Genomic DNA, 22,529 nt, shown 5'->3' with positions numbered 1-22,529 from the left:
CATGTTGGGCAGGTGATAATGGAGCTATTGGTGGGCAAGGTCGCATTTGGTGGGAGTGGTTCAACTCCCGAACTATAGTCGGTCTCATATTCTCGAATTTATATGATAAAAGATGATTCATTTATTTCCAACGTTCGGATCAATCTGTCCCTAAGTTAATCATGAGGTCATATTCTCGAACTCATGAACTCTACTGATGTTGTCATATGGAATTTAACTTTCTTGAATTCTCCTGCTTAGAGTATCCATCTAGTATATTTTAGGAATGCGATAAAGTTTCTACTGGTTTTCAATGTCCGTTTGCAAACACCTTTTGGATTAAGATAATAATTGGGATTTAGAGAAAATCTTTATTTATTTATTTATTTTATAATTCTTATAAATTTAGCTTTGACAATATTAATGGCACTAGAAAATTATTTTTAATTATCTCTAAATTTTTATAGAAACAGTTGTAATTCTCATAAACATTTATCTTAAAAACACATAGAGATAATTATAATTGTATTTAGATCAAATAACAATTGGCATAGAAAATTTAAACCAGTGGTACACCCGTAATTTTAAGCAACATAGAAGCCTTCTTATTACGTTGAAATTTAAACTTCCATTCCACCGCGGTCAAGTTACCGTGTCCTGTCAACTTACGTCATTTCGACGGTATTTTGTTCCTCGGCCCTCTAAAGGGATGCAGATAAATTACACGTGGCTAACCGACCACGTCCCCCTTGATCCACTTGCTGATCGCCACGTCGTGCGGCTCATTTTTAGTTAAACTCTACCGCGTGCTCGGCCACTCTCACCTGGCACAACTTTCCGAACCTTTGACGAAGCGTTGATCACACCCACTCTGTAGACCAACGCGGCAACGCCATTCGGATGGCGCCCGCAGAGCTTGCGGCGGGTAGTGCTTTGGGTAAGCGAATTCGTCTGGTAGTTGGCTCCTAATTTTCTGTCAAATCTAGGGTTTCAGCGTTCTTCGTCGGCGTGTCTCTTTTCTCTTCTCCGCCCCGATTTCTCTCTCATCACCGCCCTCCGATCACGCTTGAGCTTCACTGTGATCCGCCACCATTTCCTGATCGCATCGCGGACCGATCTCTACTTCTTGTTGGCTGCGGAGGTCGAGCGGAGCACGATGTCCCTGAGGCCGAGCGAGAGGGCGGAGGTCCGCCGGAACAAGTACAAGGTGGCCGTTGATGCGGAGGAGGGGCGTAGACGGAGGGAGGATAACATGGTGGAGATCCGTAAGAGCCGTCGGGAGGAGAGCCTACTGAAGAAGCGGCGGGAGGGGATGCTGACTCAGCCCCTCCCTCAGACTGTGCACACCTCCTCGGTGGAAAAGAAGGTGATGTCCTTTGCAAAGATCCTTTCATTTTCGTAATTTGAACTGCTAGATCTGTGTGAAATCCCATCGGTTTTTCTATGGTTTTAATCTTGTGGATTTCCCACGAGTCGTTTAATCCTTCGTTTGATTGATGATTTGCAGTTGGAAAGCCTTCCGGCGATGGTGGGGGGTGTTTATTCTGATGATAGTTCTATGCAATTAGAAGCAGTTACACAGTTTCGAAAATTACTTTCTATAGGTACTTGTTGATGAATAAATATGCATGATTCTTCCGCACATAATCTTTGATTCCTGTAGACGAGAAATGAGTCATTCTGAATTAACTTCAAATTGTATTCACGTGGTTTGTGTTTATCAGAAAGATGCCCTCCGATTGAGGAGGTGATACAGTCTGGCGTAGTTCCTCGATTCGTTGAGTTTCTTATGAGAGAAGATTATCCTCAACTTCAGGTAGTACTTTTTCCTATCATTATTCTAGTCTTTTTCATTCCACCCACCCCACCCCCCTACCAGTAGGCTTATATATACTTGTTGGCTTGTTGCTTTTGCATGTTAGTTTGAAGCTGCTTGGGCTCTCACCAATATTGCATCTGGCACTTCTGAAAACACTAAGGTTGTCATTGATCATGGTGCAGTTCCAATATTTGTTAAGCTTCTCAGTTCCCTGAGTGATGATGTCCGTGAGCAGGTATGATCCTTTGCACAATAGAATTTCTTTGATTCTAGTTGTTAACTTGATATCTGCTTTTCCTGTGAATGTTTTTGCTGATGCATTGCATGTTATGTAGGCGGTATGGGCCTTGGGAAATGTTGCTGGGGATTCCCCAAAATGCAGAGATCTTGTCCTCGCCAATGGTGCATTGTTTCCACTCCTTCAACAACTGAATGAGCATGCCAAACTCTCCATGTTAAGGAACGCTACATGGACTCTTTCTAATTTTTGCAGAGGGAAGCCCCAACCAGATTTTGAACAGGTTTATTTATTGTAATATTGATTTATCTGTTCATATTGTTTTCCAATCTCTTTCATGTTTGTCTTTAATCCTGTCTTACATTTTCTGTGATCAGGTTAAGCCTGCTCTTCCAGCCCTTGAGCGTTTAATTCATTCGAATGATGAAGAAGTGCTCACAGATGCATGCTGGGCACTCTCATACTTATCTGATGGGACAAATGACAAAATACAATCTGTACTTGAGGCTGGTGTCTGCCCTCGGCTCGTAGAGCTACTTATGTATGCATGCATGCCGTTACCTTGTCCATCCGCCTCATCTATACTTCAAGTCCTTGACCAATTTTATTATATGGCAGTCATCCTTCACCTTCTGTGCTCATCCCAGCACTTCGCACTGTGGGTAACATTGTGACAGGAGATGATCTACAGACACAGGCATGTTAGCATTTTACATTTCATAAAGAAAAACTTTTTTCTTGTTTTGTTTGCGTTGTCTGACAATTCTGAATCCTCTTGCTCATAATGTGATACTGGGTCCGCCAGTCAACAAGTCTTAGTAACTAGTAAATTTATTATGTCAAACTGGAAATCTTCAGTTGGAAATTGTAAAATATTTGACAGAGGACCTATTCCTCTAAGCTTGTCTGTGGGTATTGGCATTCTTACATTCTTAGAAAGTAGCATTTGATGCTTTGGTTGTTGCAGTATCAGAATTTGTCAAGTTTTTTAAAGTGTAGTCATAGTTAGTTTGGTGAGAAGATGCGCTAATTGGGTCATGCTAGCAAGTGTTTTCTTTAAATCCACCTTGAGCATGTGGTCGGGATTTACTCCTTTGAATTTGTAATATATAACTTTCAGCAAAGCTTATTTTGATTACTAATTTAAAAGACTTTTAGATACTTGAAAAGGAACATTCATTTTCTTATACGTGCTGCCATGTTCTTGATGCTTGATTATATCTGAAAGAGTTGATGTTATCGTTCTTTTACATTTATATGCTTATACTCAAATTTGATAGGGTAATTCATGTAACATAATACTAGCATCAAAAGTAATGTTTCAGTAAACAAAAGCTCCATAATTTTCAGCATGAAATAAATGCACTGCTAACTCAATTATGTAGATTCTTTCCTAAAAAATGTAAATTTGTTTATTATTTGGATACTATTTATTTCTTTCATCCCATTGGTCAAATTATTGATATCATTAGTTATTTACTTAAATTTAGGTTCATATTTCAAGTAGTATCCCATTTGATGATTTGTCCTTTGCTCCATTGGTTCAAATTTACTGATATTACAAGTATCCACCTTTGATGTTTTGTCATTTGCACCATTGATTAAAAATACTGATAGAACTTGTTATTCACTTCGATTTATGGCCATGTTCCATCTGAGTACCCGCCTTTGATCATTTGTCTATGACTATTTTCAGTGATTTGACAATGGATGAATCATAACATTTATCTTGTTTGTTTTGTGACTAGATTATTCATCGATAAAATATATTTTAAAATTAGTTTCTTAAACTTTTGGGTATGTGATCTTAATTTTAACGTTTTCTTCCTTGATTGTCTTTGTTTATCCAGTTTGTTATCAATAATCAAGCACTTCCATGTCTCCTCAACCTCTTGACTAACAATCACAAGAAAAGTATCAAGAAGGAAGCTTGCTGGACAATATCAAACATAACAGCAGGAAACAAGGAACAAATACAGGTGAATTTAAGGAGAATAAATAAAATTCCATATCATGGGATTCGTTTTTATAAAGATTTGTGAAAATGGTACGAAAGCTGCTTCTTCATGGTTTTGAAAAAGTGCATACAGGGATGTGCATATGGATATGCAGTCATTTTTTCCATAGACAAATGTCATATATCTACCATATAATATATCAAATTAATCAACCTAAGTAATTATGATGAACAAAATTTATTTTTATCATTTAACAATTAAGTTAATCATTCTAAGTTATACCTAATTCCAAATAAAAGATGAGACATAATAATGTATGTTAACCAAACACATGAATCACAGTAGAAAATTCACATCTTAACCTAAGCAACCATCAATGTGCTACTTGTAATTAATAAATAATATTATGTATTGGTGACTCAATTGCAGGCAGTTATAGCTGCGGGTATCATCAGTCCGCTAGTGAATCTAATGCAAACTGCAGAGTTTGATATCAAGAAAGAGGCAGCATGGGCCATCTCCAATGCTACTTCTGGTGGTGCACATGAACAGATTAAGTACGCCACCGATATTTCCTGATTGCGTGTTGGATTTTAATTTACAGTTATTTTTGTTTAGTTTCCTAAATCAACTAAGTTTTTCTGTGTTCGACTAGGTTCTTGGTTAGTCAGGGCTGCATCAAATCCCTGTGTGACCTCCTTGTTGGCCCAGACCCAAGAATTGTCACTGTTTGCTTGGAAGGGCTCGAGAATATCCTCAAGGTTGGGGAAGTGGAGAAGAATTCAGGTGCTACTGGCAGTGTCAATTTATATGCTCAGATGATCGATGAAGTTGAGGGTTTGGAGAAGATTGAAAATCTTCAAAGCCATGATAATACTGAAATCTATGAGAAATCTGTGAAAATTCTCGAAACTTATTGGTTAGAGGAGGAAGAAGACGATGCAATGGCTGCTGCGGACGCCGCTCAAACCGGATTCCACTTTGGGAACAACGACCAGAATGTAGCTCCTCCTGGTGGATTCAACTTCAGCTAAACTCCATCCCGATCAGTATTCTTAAAATAATCACGACTGAAGAGAAGCACACTGCATGGCAGTCGACAATTGGAGATGTTTCCAGATGGACAATGTTAGGCGAGTCGGGTCATGTGTTCAGTTCAGGTCAAGTCAGTCTAGTCCAAGAAAGGGACTCTGACGTACAAGGTGGTTGTTGCAGGTGATTGCTACGAGTTGAAGCTTTTCCTTGTCAGAGTCAAATTGTTATTGTTTAAGGTCAGCTGCGTCTTCATATTTGTGGTTCGTCGATTCCAGTTGAGTTTATAGTGTAGTATTGCCATACAAATCTTTAGTAAAGTGGATTTATTTTACCCATCGAAATATCCAAAAAGTATTTTTAGGTTGTTCCTTTCCATGTATGCACGTTTGATCTTCTGAATTTCCTATTAACCTATGGCAAATTCATTGGTTTAGAACATTTTAGAATGTGAATGACATCAAAATGCCCATATGAAGAGTAAAGGCGTGTCATTTTCTTTCTTCTACTTCATGTTATGGAAAATGCTTTACAATTTTTGTTTGACAATTTTTTAACAATTTTTTTGAAAAAGATTTCAATTTTAAACCAGTTCATTGTCTAAAATTAGCACTGTAGAGCTGTACACGAGTTAAGTTGGGCCAAATGTTATGTTGGTTAAGTTTATTTGATAATCAGATAGAATTTAAAACGAATTAAGGCATTGCGCCGTTGAAATGATTATTTACACTAAATTTGTTGGTGAACCCTACTAAAACACCATAGCAACTCAACAAATGACTGGGCATCCCTTAGAAAACTATATAGTTATCCGTAATCCATGTTAGAATTGGTTACCAGCAAATTTCACAACCTCAGATTTCAACTGAAAGCTTTTTATCGAGTTGCAATCCGACAGCTCTAGCTAACAAGATGGGGAATGGAGGTTTTGAAAGGAAGAACACACGAGTATGTGACATACTTGACGCTGTCCATGAGCACAACAACAAAAATGCGAGATAGGGAGTTCGGGGAGACTCGCCCATCATTTTCACCATCACCAGCCTCCCTTGGATCAGCTAAAATGGAAACCACTACAGAGGAAGCAGCTGGTTTAGTGTTGTGGAATTTGCTACTTTCTGAAGATGAACTATTGAGCTGTTTGGTGTTATTTGTCGTAGTTCCGCGAAGTGGAATTGGGTCGGAATACATCATCCTCCTGCTCCTGACTCTCTCTCTATGACTGGAACTTGGAGGGAGGTTCTCAGAAGCGTTTGTGGTGGAGGAAGCATTGATGATTGAGCTAGTCGGGATAACACCACCAGAAGAGGAAGAAGGGGAGACCTCAAACTGGAAAACCTCAGTGCACATCCCAGAACTTAATATAGAGCCTGGGAGAAAGAAAAAAAAAAGACAATAGAAGCCAAGAAATTTATATATTTTGTTTATATTAAAGAAAAAAAATTGGTAATTAATCTAGAGAGATTAACAATATAATTGCCATTGGATCAATCATGGCCTTCCAAATCAGTCATGGAATATCTTTAATGATTCACATAGATGGTATTGAAGTGACAAAATAGGGAGCATTCCAAAGGAATGATTGCAACTTAATGAGCAACTAGAATTTAACTATAGAAAGAATTGTATATGCAGTGTTTAAACATGAACAAATCATATTGTTCACCTGCTAGTAAACTTCATGCACGTCTTAATCACAATGGTATTGCAAATTTCAAAAATTAGGGAATGAGCTATTTGTATTGATGTTATATCTTTTCTTTTTTTTTTTAAAAAAAAAAGAAAACAGAACTATTCCATCTTACATATATGATGCAATTATAACATCTAATAACTAAATACTAAATGTGGGATTAAAACTATTCAACATGTAATTACAACTAGACTTATTCAACATGTAATTAATATACTATGCTAATTCTAACAGCAAATACTATTTGTTTCTAGCTAATTGCAGAAAAGAAGATTTTTTTTCCAGTATGTTGAGGAATAGTAAGAAACCCCAAGTTAATAATAAATTAGCGCAAACTCAAAGAACATGACAATTATCACAGGTTTAGCTTCATGCAAGTAAAACTTAGGAATAAAAGTTTTAAGTGCCAATGGCTAAACAACTGAAGACAGAACTTAAGTTTCAAACTATTAGAATTGTTACCAAGGCAAGTAAGAAACATGAAATAATCAAATACAGATATAAAAGGAAATTGTGCAATACTTTAAGGGCATGTTTGGTTGAAGGTTATTGTCGATGGTTATCTACCTAAGATTATATTATTTAATCCTATTTGGTTTAAGTAATGAGTGATTCTCAGAGCATGCCTATCACATCAGCAAATGGGGAATATAATCTGGAATGTGAATACCATGGAAGTGTAAGGTTTTACACAATTCAGAAGTAAACAAAAAGAATTTCCCAAAAAAAATTTTCCCAAATTTTTTTTCCCAAAATAAGTATTCAAAGGTTAACCAAATAACATTAAGTTACATTTTATTTCCCGTAACCTTGGTTACGTGATTACACCCTAAGTGGGTAAACTCTATGAGCAGTAGGACTCAATTGTCACTCAATTACAAACTAAAAAGCAGAACAGTTCTCCAGAATTACATATAAAGTATCATATATGGTAATATGGAATTAGCCGTATAACAGATATATAATAGTGAACTGTTAAAAAAAAAACAAATGCTCACTAAATTTATGAGAGAATTGTAAGAAAAAAATATATGGCAACTAGAAAGTATATGCTCACCTGTCATTCCTTCCTGAAACCACTGTTGCAGTGCGCCATCAGCTGAAGTTGATTTTAAGTTGCTTGCATATGTATTATCAGAGTCAATAGTTTTATAAGAGTTAGTTTGTTGATCCACTTTTTTTCCAGTGTTAGCGACAGAGAATGGAGACAATGCCTTCCCGGAAACGGCCAGACCAGTCTCTTTAACTTGTGATGAATGCCTTGCTTTTGCCTGTTGCATGGCCTTCTCACTTGCAAGAACAGAATGGATTATCAAATTTCCATTGATCTCGACATGCTTGCCATTTCTAGGGACATAGAGCAATGCAGGCAGATTCTCACTTGAGTTATGTGATTGTGAGGCCACAGCTTCAGGACTCAAAGGCCACGGACTGCTTCGTTTTGGCTCCATTCCAGGGGTCACCTTTCCGTCCTCACATTGAGTACCAGTAATCCTATCTACACCGCCATCTCCTCTGAAATCCTGCTTCCCATTGCATGTTACCATTTCACGAGTGTTATTCAGTGCACTAGGACGACCTCTAACATTCAAAATCCTACCTTTAGTCTGTTCCAAAATTTGATATTTACTGTGACCGAGGTCAACCTCGTTTCCTCCTTTCCAAATATTTATTCCGGGAAGAGCACCACAGACCATTAGCATTGTGAGAAATAATCCAATAAGGCTAACGCTTGCCATTTTCGTTGTCTTTCTCTCGCTCTTCTTGCTCTCGCTCTTCTTGCTCTCAGACTTCTTGGCCTTTGGAGCTGGTGTTGCTAGTTGAGGCTTCAATCTGGGTATAGGAACCAAAGGAACCTGCGATCCTTGTGGCTTTAAAGCATACCCTGGAATCCATGGGAAATGCAAGGGTGAAAATGCTCCAGGTGGAGGATAACCGAGAGGAGTAGCGCCACCGCCACCAATTTGCTGCCGTAAGCTCGCATTCTCTGCCATGAGGTAGGAGATTTTGCTGTTCAATTCATTAATGGTGGAGTGCATCGCTCGGAGCTTATCCTCCAGCTCGCCGACATGCTGCTTCTTCCTCTGCCTGGAGAGCTGCGCGCTCTCGCGGTTCCTCATCATCCTCGCCCTCCTCTTCTCGTCCTCCTCGGCACCCGAACCCAAGACGCAGGGTGAGCTCTCCTCCGATCTTCGGAGCTTAGTACTTCTAGGGTTAGAATCGAAGTTAGAGTTAGGGTCGCTTCCGTTAAACGTCTCATCACCCGCCTTCATCTTCCTCTTGAAAGACCATCCTGCCTTCTCCGACTTGACCTCTCGGTCGACGACGAAAACGCCGGAGGCAGCAGAGGAGTCGCCGGAATCGGAGTCGGAGGGACGATTCGGCAGATCCGGTTTGCGGGAAGGCGAGAACGAAAGGTCGGAACCGTCAGCCTGGGAGCGGGGACCTGGGGAGGCATTTGACGAAAGGTGGGTGTTGATTTGCTCCTCCGGCAAGCACAGGTAGTCGTCGACGGAGAAATCGTCGAAGACGAAATCCAGATCGAGGTCTCGGAAATCGTCGGACGGACTGAGAGGGAGGACGCCGGCGGCGAGGTCCTCCAAAAATGGATCTACGATGAACGCGGCCGAAGGCGGCGACGGATCCGCCATGGGAATTAGGAAAGGGTTTGATTCTGCCTCACCCATACATATACAAAGATATGAAGAAGGGGGGTTTAGAATAGCGGGTACAGAAGTGGGCCCCTTCAAATTGACGTGCACTAGACTTGGGGCTCGGTCTTCCTTCCGTGTTCGAAAAGTTTCTCACGAAAACTTTTACCTACTATTTGTACCATGCTATTATCAACTGATATATCCTTTTTTTTTAGATCGAACGGTTTGTATTAAATTAGGTAAGATTTTTAGTGTACAAAGGTTTTGATGTTTTTGAAACAAACCGGGTCGTCCACCTGTCCCTTGCGGAGCGTAGAAGCAACGATCGTGCCAGAGACGCGGCTGTCCGGGACGGACATGTTCGTCGACGTTCCCCCGTTTGCTACCACGAGGGGACTCGACGGAAAGTTCGCCCCCACCTGCATTCAAGATATGGGTACGACGGCGAGTAAATTTTCACCCGTCAAAATGCGAACGTAACGCTATACCATCATTAAACACCTCGCCTTCAATTATTTATTTACTAAAATATTTTTTTTACTAAATCTTTACCTTAAAATTCCTGTAAAATTGACTCAACATCAATTTTCATAATATGCAAGAATTTCTCTAATTGGAAAGTTGTGGGTGAAGTAATTTTTAAATCAGGTAAAATGATTTTTTTACTAAAATTGAATGATTTAGATTTTGTTTTATTTTAGGATTAAAAAATTAAAAAGGCTCCCATAATTATTATATTTTTTATATAGAAAGTAGGAAAGTAGGAAGGGGGGGGGTCAATTTTTTTTTTATTATAAATCTCAACTCAAATTTGACTCGAACTTAATTATAATCGAAAATCTCTAAACCAGAACTATAACCCAACCAACCTGAATCCGACCTATATAATTTGAAAAATAAAAAAAAATTGATTTAAAATGATTTTTTACTATTTTTTCTAAAATTCTTTACTTTTATTAAGATATACATACAAACATCTTAATTTTTAAAATAAAATTTGATTTAATTATAAAAATTCACTAAATCCTAAATTGGATCCACCTGAATCCGACCAAAAAATTTTCGACCTGAAACCTTCAAATCTAAATTTGACTTGAATATAAAATTCCCAATCTAAACATGATTTTTTAGTCAGGTCTATTTTTGACACCTTTAATAAAATGGGCATTTCATCATGTTTTTCATAGATTTTTTTTTTCAATATTAGAGTAAAAGTGGCGGTCTCTTGATCCCATACTTTTTGAAAGGGGGTGAATTGATGTCAAATACCGAGCAAGGTATGAATATTGACTTCAAAATTTATTGGAGCAACTATCTATATATACCAGTTGCATATTATTTTCAATATCGTTCTGAGATATATATCAATTACATATTTTTTTTAATATTGTTATGAGATATATATCAATTGCATATTTTTTTCAATATTGTTTTAACAAGTTATCGTAGTAGTACCGTTGCTTTTCCATAAAAAAAATTAATTTAATTCACTAAAAAAGAAATTTATACATAAAATATTTTTATATAAAAACAACTTTTTATCTCTTTAGTTAAAATTATATAAATTTAATTAAAATTATTTTTAAATAATAAAAAATATCATAATATTATTAGGGCTTCTGCAATGCACGTTAAAGTGAAGCGTTAATGCTAACATGTCATCCCTTTATTGTCACTGTAGCATTAACGCGTTCAGTTCTTTGAACACGTTAATACTTACAGATTTGAAAAAAAATAATAAAAAATAGCATTAACACGTTCAAGTGTTAAAGGCATTGTGAATGCCCTTATAACAACTATCTAATGGTTGTTATAACATTGTAACAATCAATTAATAATTGTTTTAATGTTCTAATGACTAATTAATGTATGCTACAACGGTGAAACCACCAATTAATGGTCAATTAAGTGGTTGCAACAATATGTTTAATATTATTATATATTTTTTCAATTTTATAAAAACTATCTTAAATTAAAAGATTAAACAAGTAAGATTGTAAACATATTTAATATAAAAATTATATTTTTCAACTAAATGACTACTTGAGTGTGGTTGCTCCATGTTATAATTGTAGAATGGCTATAACGTTATAATATTGTACCACTCATTAATTAGTTGTTATAATATTTTAACATCAATTATGATCATTTTGAATATGTTGAAATTATTTTAATTAAATTTAAATAATTTGATCAAATTAGTATGAGTTTTTTTGCAGAAAAATATTTTATGTATATTTTTTTATTGAGTTGAATCCATATATTTTCATAAGTTATAATGACTTAACTGCTAAAATAGTACTAAAATAAGGATATTTTAAAGATGAGAAATATGATGGGTATTATTTTTATTTTCAAAAATATCATCCTTTTGATAATTCTAATAATTAAGAGAGCCCTAATATTTAAAATATAATTTTAATCTTAATTATTTGTAATCATTTTTGAATTTAAAATATAGTTTTTTAAAAAATAAAAAATGTAAAATAAATTTTATATATATATATATATATATATATATATAGTATTTACATGGTCAATTATATTTTAATTTATCTTATAATAGATATTATTTTTTACTGAGAGCAGATTCTCTAGTCCACAAATTGCGAACCAGAGGATGGTCCACTACATGAGGACCCTTGATTTGGATGGACCCAATCTTTAAATAGATGGAGTCCATCCAAATCAAGGGTCCTCATCAATGAATCATCCCCTGACCCGTAATTTGCAGACCAGAGGATTCTACTAGTTTTTTATCAATCCACCAAACTCGATAATCAACCTACTCAACGTACTCCCATAGGAGTCATTCAAATTATTAAGATCCTTTGACTTACTCAACTTGAAACATCTACCCCTCAATGTAAATATCATCTCCCAATATAAAATTCCTAGTGATATAGAGATAATCAACGAATGTCACATAGCTAACAAAGTCAATAGTCTTACCAGCATGGTAGGCAAAAGTCAAGGAAGTTGTGCTCTCCACTCTTGGCTCTCCCCTAGACTTGGTTTTCGGGCTCCCTTTGGTTAAACCAAAACGACCTCAACTATCAAGAGTTAAAGCAATGAACTGCTATTCATGGGGGGCATAGACAACACAACCATTATCACGAGAATAACGGAAAACATAGTTATTTACTCTGAAATATATGGACTATAATGACCATTTATTTTTGGAAATGTGGTAATGATCACAAGAAATGAGGAGAACGTGGCGGACAATCCCAACCCTATAAAAGGTAGTTGACCCTCATGAGAAGAGGTGTGCTAACATCATTCTCACAAACCCTAATACAATTCTTCTTCTTTTTCACTCTATCGAAATCTAAACTTGAGCGTCGGAGTGACATCGCCAGGAAACCTCCTAGCTGTCCCTCTAACCTTTCGTCCTTCGTCTTCTCTCCTACACAGACTTCAGCAGATCTCCTTATGATTTTTTTGTAGCTTGGCTATTGACAGTCAAGTTTACATCTATGCCAACTTATTGGTGACTCACCCATCAATATTCTCAGACATGATCAAATTGGCACTATATGTAGAAACACTTAGTTAAGACCTGAACCAGGAAATTGAGATGGAAAACATCGGTGCGTCTAACATCATCACCATGGTAACCAAAGATTTCAACAAGTTGGTCGCTGTGACAGTACAAGCGGTATTGCAAAGGCAATCATAACAATCAATGCCACCCATGGTGCCACATGACGGAATCCCTATTGGATCACCGGAAGCACAACAAATACCCAACCCTAGGATGACCCTACCAAGGGAAGCACCTCTGATAGCGATCTCAACCATCGAGGGCATGCCAGTGGCATGAGAGACATCTCTAGAATCTTTTAGAGAAATCCCACATCAAAATCCCTCGAACGGAAGGAATCTTCTATCAAGCAAAGCAAAAACTCCTTTGGGCCCTCCATTTTCCATCAAGATCCTTCGAGATAGGTTACCTTAGCATTTTCAAGTGCTACAGATCTATGAGTATAATGGAACTACTGATCCGAATGATTATATCTGTAAGTTTGAAAATGTCTCCCTATTACATCAATACATAAATGATAAAAGTGTTGGGTTTTCTTGACAACTCTCTTGGACTCAGCACAGAGGTGGCTTAGTTGACTCCTCGCTTCCTCCATCTACACCTTCGATGAATTTAGAATCATATTCATGCAATACTTCACCACTAGCTAGAGGTATAAAAAGACTCTGCATGATCTATTCGCCCTCAAACAGAAGGTCAAGGAGTCACTAAAAGATTACTAAAATGGTTCAGTCAGATCGCCATGGATGCTTCGTTTGTCACGCTTGAGATCCACGTTAGCACCTTCTCTCAGGGGCTGATAGATGATGACTTTTTTAGATCTTTGGTGAAAAACCCTCCGAGCGATTTTGACAGATTACAGGCCTAGACGCTCAAATACATACGAGTAGAAGTAATTAATCGGGAGATAGTACAAAGACTTAAAATTAAATTGGACCATGTCGAAGGTAGTTGGGTCGACAAATTGCCATGCATTCTCTAAGATTATCAGACAACTCCTCAAGAAAGCATCGGGATGCCCCCTTTTCACCTGGTCTATAGTGGAGAAGCGGTTGTCATGATAGAAGCGGACAAAGAATCCACCTGAAAAACCTCCTATAGAATAGAAAATACAAATTTTCACCTCCTGGACCTCAACTTGATCACCGAGACGAGGGAGAAAGAGGCTTTCCAACTTATGACCTACTGACAAGGGATGTGTTATAATTACAACAAGCGAGTTATTCCTCGCTCTTTTCAAATAGGAGACCTAGTATGAAAGAAAATCAAGCCGGTAAGAAACGCCAACAACCTGGATCCATAATGGGGAGGACCCTTTTAGGTGATTAGCAAGTTAGACTTGAGATCATATTACTTGTAGGACTCGAGTGAAAATCAACTCGATTACCCATGAAGCTTCAATCACCTAAAACCCTACCATGCTTGAAGAGTTCAACTCATATCTTACTAGCTATCTCTTCTTTAACCTTCTTTTTACAAAGTCTTGTACTTGTTCCTTTTTTTCCATACAAACAAACTTTTTTCCAATAGATTATAAGCATTCCTACCCAAATTCCCCAACTTAGACAAAGTCGGGTCGAAATCTATGTGGCTGCGACATTAACTTCCTTCATGTAAGGAACATATATCTTATCACCCTTGTTCTTTTCAAGACCCAAACTCCCTGATTCGAACATAGTTAGGTTGAAATTTGTGTGATTATGATATCAACTTCCTCCGTGCGAGTAACATATATCATATTATACGTGTCCTTTTTAGGGCTTAAACTCCTCGACTCAGACATAGTCGAGTTGAAATTCGTGTGATTATGATATCAGCTTCCTCCGTGTGAGTAACATATAACATATTGTTCATATCCTTTTCAAGGCTTAAACTCTTATACTCAGACATAGTCGGGTCGAGATCTATGTGGTCGCGATATCAACTTCCTCCATATGAGGAATAGTCAGGTCGAAATCCGTGTGGCTGTGATATCAACTTTCTCTACGCGAGGAACATGTATTGTATCACCTGTGTTATTTTTAGGGCTCAAATTCCCCGACTCGGAAATAGTCAGATCGAGATTCGTGTGGCCATAATATCAACTTCCTCCACACGAGGAACATATACCATATCACTCGTGTTCTTTTTAGGGCCCAAACTCTTCAACTCGAACATAGTAGAGTCGAGATCCGTGCGGCTACAATATCAACTTCCTTCATGCGAGGAACATATATCGTATCACTCGTGTCCTTTTCAGCACCTAAACTCTCCGACTCGAATATAATCGGGTCGAGATTCGTGTGGCTGCGATTTTAACTTCTTTCGTGCGAGGGACATATATCGTATTGCATGTATTCTTTTTAGGGCCAAACTCCCCGACTCAGATATACTCGGGTCGAGATTTGCGTGACTGCAATATCAACTTCCTCCGTGCAAGGAATGTTTATCCTATCTCCCATGTCCTTTTCAGGGCCCAAACTTTTCGACTTGGACATAATTGAGATCCGTTTGATTGTGATATCAACTTTCTTCACATGAGGAACGTATATCGTACCGCCCATGTCCTTTTCTGGGTCCAAACTCCCTGATTCGAATATAGTCAGGTTGAGATATGTGTGGCTGCGAAATTAACTTCGCACGCGAAATGTATGTGGTATCACCCATGTTCCTAATTCCCCCATGCCCGGGTGTAATCAAAGTCTCGGTCACAACACAACCAATCATTAAAATTTTATCAAAATGCAAGTCAAGAAGGTAGATCTAGCGTGGGAATTAGGAAACCAAAAAGCTTCATTAAAAGAGGTTGATTATAATTAGGTCAATCATGAAGCGGGGGGGGCTTAGGCGAAGTCCATTACATTTACTTCGGGATGTTATCAGAGATCTTGGATAGCTTAATAGATGCAAAGGCTTGCCGGTAGATAGTGTTGGGATCTTAGATGGCTAGAGGGGGGGGGGGGGGGGGGGGAATAGCCCCTTGAAAAACTTAAATCAAAACTTCTACACAGATAATTGTTAGCACAGCGGAATTAGACAAGCAAAGAAAGGAAAAACACAAGCACACTAACACTAGGATTTACGAGGTTTGGGGATAACTTGCCCCTACTCCTCGGCGTGTTCGTAAGGTGGACGACTCCTTGATCTTCGGTAGATCGCACCCCGGATAACTTCCGGCTACAAATCCTCCTTCTCGGTGGAGTAACCTCCCCACAACGTCTCAAGAAAGATCTAAGTTAAAGCACGAGACTTACAGAAACTCGGTGGCAAAGGAGAATTGAAATGCTTACAACCACGCGAGGATCAGTAGTAGAAAAATAGAGATCGCAGTTCACCCGAGAGCTCAAGAACTTCGCACAACAGCACACTCTTTTCTTTCAAGCTTTCTTGTTGTCGTTCTTGTTCCCCTCTCGCTGTTTTTACTGCTTCTCAAAAACTGATCTCTGCTGTCACAGATCTGGTCAAAACTGCACAAATCAGCGCTGCAGCCAATCCCTCTTCCTCCTTCTCTGGTTCTCTGAACTCACACCAATGGTATCACAGTCAACACTGGCGTCTTCTGAGCTCGAACCAATCCCCAGGAGTCGAGCAGATCACAGCCAGATCACAGCAGTATCCGTTGATGCCTGAAATGCACCATACGCCGCTGAAACCAGCAGAAAGACCATTTGTCGCATTCCTCTTATGAACTTAATTTGAAATTAGGTTTGGAATGATACCTGTTAACCTGCAAACTCAAAAGCTAACAGCACAGAGGATTACATCACATAAATGAATGAGATATATCAAAAGTAGAGAAGGAATCGTTGATACAGCGAACAAATCAGAGTGTGTGGATCGGTCACGGGCCGATCACGGACCGATCGCAACGATCGATGCAGGCTCATTCGATCGATCGTAGTGACCGTCAGATTGAGTGTGGATCGGTCCACCGATCCACCTCTTTCTCTTCGGGCTTTTCTCACGATCGGTCTCACGGCCGGTCAGATTACCTCGATGTGCTCGGTGTTTTCGATCGATGCGGACCGATCAGATTCACTCGATGTGCTCCGGTGTCATCGTCGGTCATCGACCGATCCGTGGAACCGATTTCCTTTGGATCGATCTGCCGACCGATCCAGTCTTGTGCCACTGGATCGGTCTACCGGCCGATCCAATGTGCCATGTAATGTCCACTTAGGTCCTCTCTCGACCTAATCCGGAGAACGAGCTACGAGCCCTCTCGACCTAGTCGGTCCGGAGAGCGAGCTCTGAGCCCTCTTGACTTCGTCAGGTCCGGAGCGAGCTCGAGCCCTCTCGGCCTAGTCAGGAGGCGAGCTACGAGCCCTCTCCGACTTCGTCCGGTCCAGAGAACGAGCTACCGAGCCCTCTCTGACCATTCCGTGCCAAGTCAGCATACTTGGACTTTTCCCGTGCCAAGCTCCCTGCTTGGACTTTTCACCAGATGTCTTGACCCATCTGGATTTCCCTTGCCTGGCTTCACTCACCAGGACTTTTCCTCCCAACTGATCAACCTCGATCAGTAGTCATTCTGAGTTTAATCAATATCTGATACAAACTTAAATCAGTGTCAACATCAAAACAACAGCCAGGTCAGACTGTATCAACAATCTCCCCCTTTTTGTTGTTTGACAATACGATTTAAGTTTAGATCAGAATTGTTCAAATTTTCATAATTTCAGGGGAATCAAGATCCTCCCCCTAAGACGGATACAACACTATGTGAGGGTCTTCACATTTGTATTCATCTAAACTTAGTTATCTTCTCCCCCTTTGTCAAACATCGAAAAAGTACGAATAAGGTAAGATAACTTAAAGAACTCCCCCTTAACCCTTACCCTCTGGTTCTTAAAGCACTTAGAATTCCCTCTAAGTGTATTCTAAGACAGTAATAAGGAAATGAAAGACAAAACAAGACATGCAAGTGAACAGCATATTAATAACCGATAGAAAATGAAGCATAATAAAGAGCAAGTAAATATAAAACTGAGTAGCATAAATACAGGAGTAGCATCAGAAGTGCAAACATCCAGGTCAGTCATAAAGACTAACAAATAACATCCAAAATACAGACAGTCAACAAACAAACTGTATCAATCAACATCCTCACACTGAGGAACATCACCATCATCGGCAGGAGGGGTGAAATCCTGAGGCGGCACGCTGGAGGATGGATAGCCTGGATAAGACTGCGGAGGCGGGTAGCGTGCCATCCATCCGAGTAGCAACTGCTGTGTCACCACCTGATGACTGCGCATATCATCGAAGCGCTGGTCAATCCGTATGCGTAGTCCATCGAACTCAGCAGCCATCCATCTCCTCGTGATATCATATCGTGCCGATCAAAGTGGCTCTCCAGCTCGGCGATCTGCCAGCGCAGATCAGGATCGGCCTCTCCATCGTCAGCAGCAGGAGGAGCAGCAACAGGAGCAACCTGTCGTGGAGGTCCCCGTGGTAACTCACCCAGTGCTCTCCCATCCTTCCACCGAACATCCCCATTTTGCCCTATGATGCCATACTTGGAAAACGCCCGTTTCCCAAGTCGGCAATCCTGCCTGACCATTTTGACTATTCTACCCTTAGAGACATCAACTTGAAGGGTTTCGAGCCAATCAGTAATTATATGCCCATAAGGCATATAAATAGTGGAGCCGTTAGGCCTAGAATATGATATGATCGAGGAGTAGATGCTCGACATGATTTCAAAATCGAGACGTCGACGCAACCCATAAAGCATAAGACAATGATATGATCGGATCTCAGATAATGGTTTAGATGTGATAGGTAGAAGGCAGTTCGTGACAATCTTAAAAAGAATGTAGTCTTGAGGAGATAATCTCAAGGCTGCAAAAGTAGGGAAGTCAACATCTAGCTCATCTAGTCCATCCGGTCTAGGTTGCCTGAAGAAGTACTCATAAATATCGTCAGGTGATACATCAAGTGGAGGAGGTAGTGACTCTGGTAAATCAGGATACAAAGGAAAAGGATCTCCTGAACACATACGACAACCTAGATACCCAAAGAATTCTCTGATGGAGAAATCGATACTTCTTTTAGCGACTCGAGTGGTATAAACACCATCATGGTTTTGATGAAGGTTGTTATAGAATTCAGATATTAGGTCAAGATTGATGTCCCTTTCTAGGTAGACTACTGAATCAAGCTTATAATAGGCTAGGGTTTCGGATATAGATGGACAAAATTCATCCATCCACTTTCGATCCACAGATCGACATGGAAGCAGCTTGAATGTTCTCTGTTGAAATGCTTGCTCAAACTGGCGGTTTGGGAATCTACTGGAACTAGCTGGTTGGGGTCGAGAGGGTGCATGGGACTTGGATTTCTCAGCTGGGGACTTAGAAGAACCCTCACCGGCTGCTTTCTTCCTAAATAGATAAAGATTTGGACACGATCGGGGCAAATGGGAGTCCACGGGAGCCACACAGAGAGAACCGAGACAACACACATAGAGAAAAATGTGAAAAGAAGCTAAAATGCTAAGAATGAACAACTCTCGGGAAGAAGAAGAGTTACCTGGGCGCCATTGTGACCTTCGGCTTTTAGAAGATGGTGGGTCGAGAAGACAGGAAGAAAAGAGGGGCGTCGGCTAGGGTTTTGAGAAGGAAGAAGATCGGGAAGAGAGGAGGTCGGGAGGATTTAATGAGGGGAAAGTGCACAGTGTGATCTGATCGGACGGCTGTCCGAACAGAGAAATCCTGACCGATCAGGGAACGTCCTGATCGGTCAGCGATCGTCCTGATCGGTCGTGGGGACCGATCAGGGATCTTCCTGATCGGTCCCTGGACCGATCAGATGTGGATCAGTGGGGTGCAATCTGTGCCGATGTCTCCTGATCGATCCCTGGATCGATCAGTGAACCTTCTGTGGTCAGGAATGTCCTGATCGGTCATGGAGACCGATCAGGGAGCCTCTGATCGGTCCCTGGACCGATCAGAGGTCTATCAGTAATGAGCATACACCCCTGATCGGTCGTATAGACCGATCAGATATCCTCCTGATCGGTCCCTAGACCGATCAGTGTCTGATTGTCAGCGATTTCAGCCTCTGAAATTCTTATCAAAAGCTCTGAAATTTTGGTTTAACAGCTTCCAAGTTCAGAACCTAGGATCCGGAGAGCCCACAGAGTAGATTTAGTGATACCAATGAATATTTTCTAATAATGAGCTCTAATGGTTTGGAAATATTAGGGCTCGAAACTTTTTCAGACACATCATAACAGATGTGCTGAATAAGTTTACTTTGTTTGCTTGTTTGTTGAAACTATGATTTATAGTGAAACAAGTACCCAAGCTATCGGTTCAAAATATCTCCTTGTTATGAGTAGTTCCAAGTTTGTCAAAATATATATATTTTTTATTTTACCAACTTGTCCTAAATTCAAACAGGAAGGTATCAAGCAATGGTATCAATCAACATAACAAGGTTAGAGAATATCTAGACATAGGTCCAACCAAGATTCCTTGGTTGGAATATATGAGTAAGATCTAGGAACCAATTACACATGAATTGTGTAAAGGTGTTCCCCATACTCAATTAATGTCTCTTTAACCTAATTATTCAAGGGATGCATGATACATTTTGAATAATTTGGTTGTTCCTAGCATCTCACCCCATTTCTAGCAAACAAAAATATTTTGTTAAACCTTATAGTTTGTGTGAGATGTTCCCAAGTTGCCCAAAATCATTCCCAATTTCTCTTGTTATTTTAATTTGTCCTTATTGATCATGATGAAGTCCTAAGGACCTAAGGAGCCAAACACATTCCCAACTCCCTCCTTAAATGATTAAATTCATTCTCCGGAAGGGGTTTGGTGAAAATATCAGCTAGGTTTGACTTTGACTCAACATATGTGAGTGCAATGTCTCCCCTAGCTACGTGATCTCTTATGAAGTGATGACGCACTTCAATGTGCTTGGTCCTTGAATGATGGACTGGATTTTTAGTTAGGTTGATCGTGCTAATGTTGTCACATAGCACTTGTACACCCTTATAAGAAAGTCCATAATCCTCTAGGGTGTGTATCATCCACAACAACTGTGATACACTCTCTCCCATGGCAATATATTCGGCCTCGGTCGTGGAGAGAGCAACACAATGTTGCTTCCGACTTGACCAACTAACTAATGATGAACCTAAGAATTGACAACCCCCACTAGTGCTTTTCCGATCCAATTTGCACCCAGCATAATCGGAATCGGTATAGCCTACCAAGTCAAAAGACTCTGTACGAGGGTACCAAAGACCTACTCTAATTGTGCCTTTAAGATATCTCAGAATTCTCTTAACTGCAATCAAGTGAGATTCCTTGGCACAGACTTGATACCTAGCGCACATGCCCACAGCAAAGAGTATGTCTGGTCGACTAGCTGTGAGATATAGAAGACTACCAATCATGCTTCTATATTGCGTTAGATCAATTGGTTTTCCACTCTCATCATTGTCAAGGCGAGTGTTTGTCGCCATTGGAGTGGACACTTCCTTAGAGTCACTCATATTGAATTTTCTAAGCATCTCTTGAGTGTATTTTGTCTGATGGACATAAATTCCATCTCGAGTTTGTTTGATTTCAAGTCCGAGGAAGAATGTCAACTCTCCTACGAGACTCATCTCAAACTCACTTTCCATGTGAGAAATGAATTCATTCAAATAACCCTTGTTATTTGAGCCACAAATTATGTCATCGACATATACTTGGGCTACAAAAATATTTTCACCATCTCTACGTAGAGATAGTGTTGGGTCTATTTGGCCTCTTACAAAGCCCTTTTCTAATAGGTAAGTTGACAACCTATCGTACTATGCTCGAGGTGCTTGTTTAAGCCCATAAAGAGCTTTCTTGAGCTTGTATACGTGGTTTGGATCTTCGGTACTCACAAACCCCGGTGGTTGTTCAACATAGACTTCTTCTTTAATAAAACCATTTAAGAAGGCAGATTTAACATCCATTTGATAGAGTTTGAAACCTCTATGTGCAGCAAAAGCTAGCATCAAACGAATGGACTCTAATCGTGCCACGGGAGAATAAGTCTCATCATAATCGAGACCTTCGACTTGACTATAGCCCTTGGCTACAAGTCTTGCCTTGTTTCTTACAACTTCTCCCTTTTGATTTAACTTATTTTTGAAGACCCATTTAGTTCCAATAATGGTGGTCTTTTTCGGTCTAGGAACCAAGTCCCACACTTGGCTCCTTTCAAATTGACCTAATTCGTCTTGCATAGCTATGATCTAATCAGGATCGTGCAATGCTTCATCAACTAGTCTTGGTTCAATCTCTGAAATCAATGCGACTTCATTAGACTCATTTCTAAAGAATGACCTAGTCCTAACCCCTTGTTGGATATCTCCCACAATTTGGTCTTGGGGATGACTAGTGGTTATCCTAGATTGTCTTGGTGTTGGTGGTGCCTCATGAATGGTCTCACTAGGCACAGGCAAGGACTCAATATCAGGCAAGGGATCAACCGGAGCCCTTTGTTGCCTTTGCTCATCGTCATCAGAGTCAACCTCGACTCTTTCTTCATTTTGATCATTCAAACTTAGATTTCTAAGTTCAAATTGAATTTCTCCTACATCCCTTGATTGATCATTTGGGTTGGGAATTTCTT

The 22,529-nt window shown here is 39.6% G+C and overlaps 2 protein-coding genes across 2 annotated transcripts; one reads left to right on the top strand and one right to left on the bottom strand.

Moving 5' to 3' along the window:
• The first annotated feature begins 847 nt into the window (after positions 1-847).
• On the top strand, positions 848-5,364 carry LOC122024196 (importin subunit alpha-1b-like). Its single transcript, XM_042582761.1, has 10 exons — positions 848-1,345; positions 1,487-1,583; positions 1,704-1,795; positions 1,902-2,033; positions 2,134-2,319; positions 2,414-2,577; positions 2,655-2,733; positions 3,887-4,015; positions 4,424-4,551; positions 4,650-5,364. Exons 1-10 carry the CDS (start codon positions 1,136-1,138, stop codon positions 5,026-5,028), a joined length of 1,596 nt encoding a protein of 531 aa, XP_042438695.1. The 5' UTR covers positions 848-1,135; the 3' UTR covers positions 5,029-5,364.
• A 431-nt stretch (positions 5,365-5,795) lies between these two features.
• On the bottom strand, positions 5,796-9,412 carry LOC122024188 (bZIP transcription factor 39-like). Its single transcript, XM_042582753.1, has 2 exons — positions 7,777-9,412; positions 5,796-6,396 (listed from the first exon to the last, which is right to left on the bottom strand). Exons 1-2 carry the CDS (start codon positions 9,404-9,406, stop codon positions 5,927-5,929), a joined length of 2,100 nt encoding a protein of 699 aa, XP_042438687.1. The 5' UTR covers positions 9,407-9,412; the 3' UTR covers positions 5,796-5,926.
• Positions 9,413-22,529: the final 13,117 nt, after the last annotated feature.

Source organism: Zingiber officinale, chromosome 1A (assembly GCF_018446385.1).
Source record: "Zingiber officinale cultivar Zhangliang chromosome 1A, Zo_v1.1, whole genome shotgun sequence".
Taxonomy (NCBI): Eukaryota; Viridiplantae; Streptophyta; class Magnoliopsida; order Zingiberales; family Zingiberaceae; genus Zingiber; species Zingiber officinale.
This window is presented reverse-complemented; position numbering and strand designations above follow the sequence as displayed.

Excerpts from the sequence above, each read along its gene's own strand:
- LOC122024196 (XM_042582761.1), top strand. The coding sequence starts at position 1,136 with ATGTCCCTGAGGCCGAGCGAGAGGGCGGAGGTCCGCCGGAACAAGTAC. Across the intron at positions 2,578-2,654 it reads CGGCTCGTAGAGCTACTTAT|TCATCCTTCACCTTCTGTGC; the intron begins GTATGCATGCAT and ends ATTATATGGCAG. Across the intron at positions 4,552-4,649 it reads GGTGCACATGAACAGATTAA|GTTCTTGGTTAGTCAGGGCT; the intron begins GTACGCCACCGA and ends GTGTTCGACTAG.
- LOC122024188 (XM_042582753.1), bottom strand. The coding sequence starts at position 9,406 with ATGGGTGAGGCAGAATCAAACCCTTTCCTAATTCCCATGGCGGATCCG. Across the intron at positions 6,397-7,776 it reads GTTTCAGGAAGGAATGACAG|GCTCTATATTAAGTTCTGGG; the intron begins GTGAGCATATAC and ends TCTTTCTCCCAG.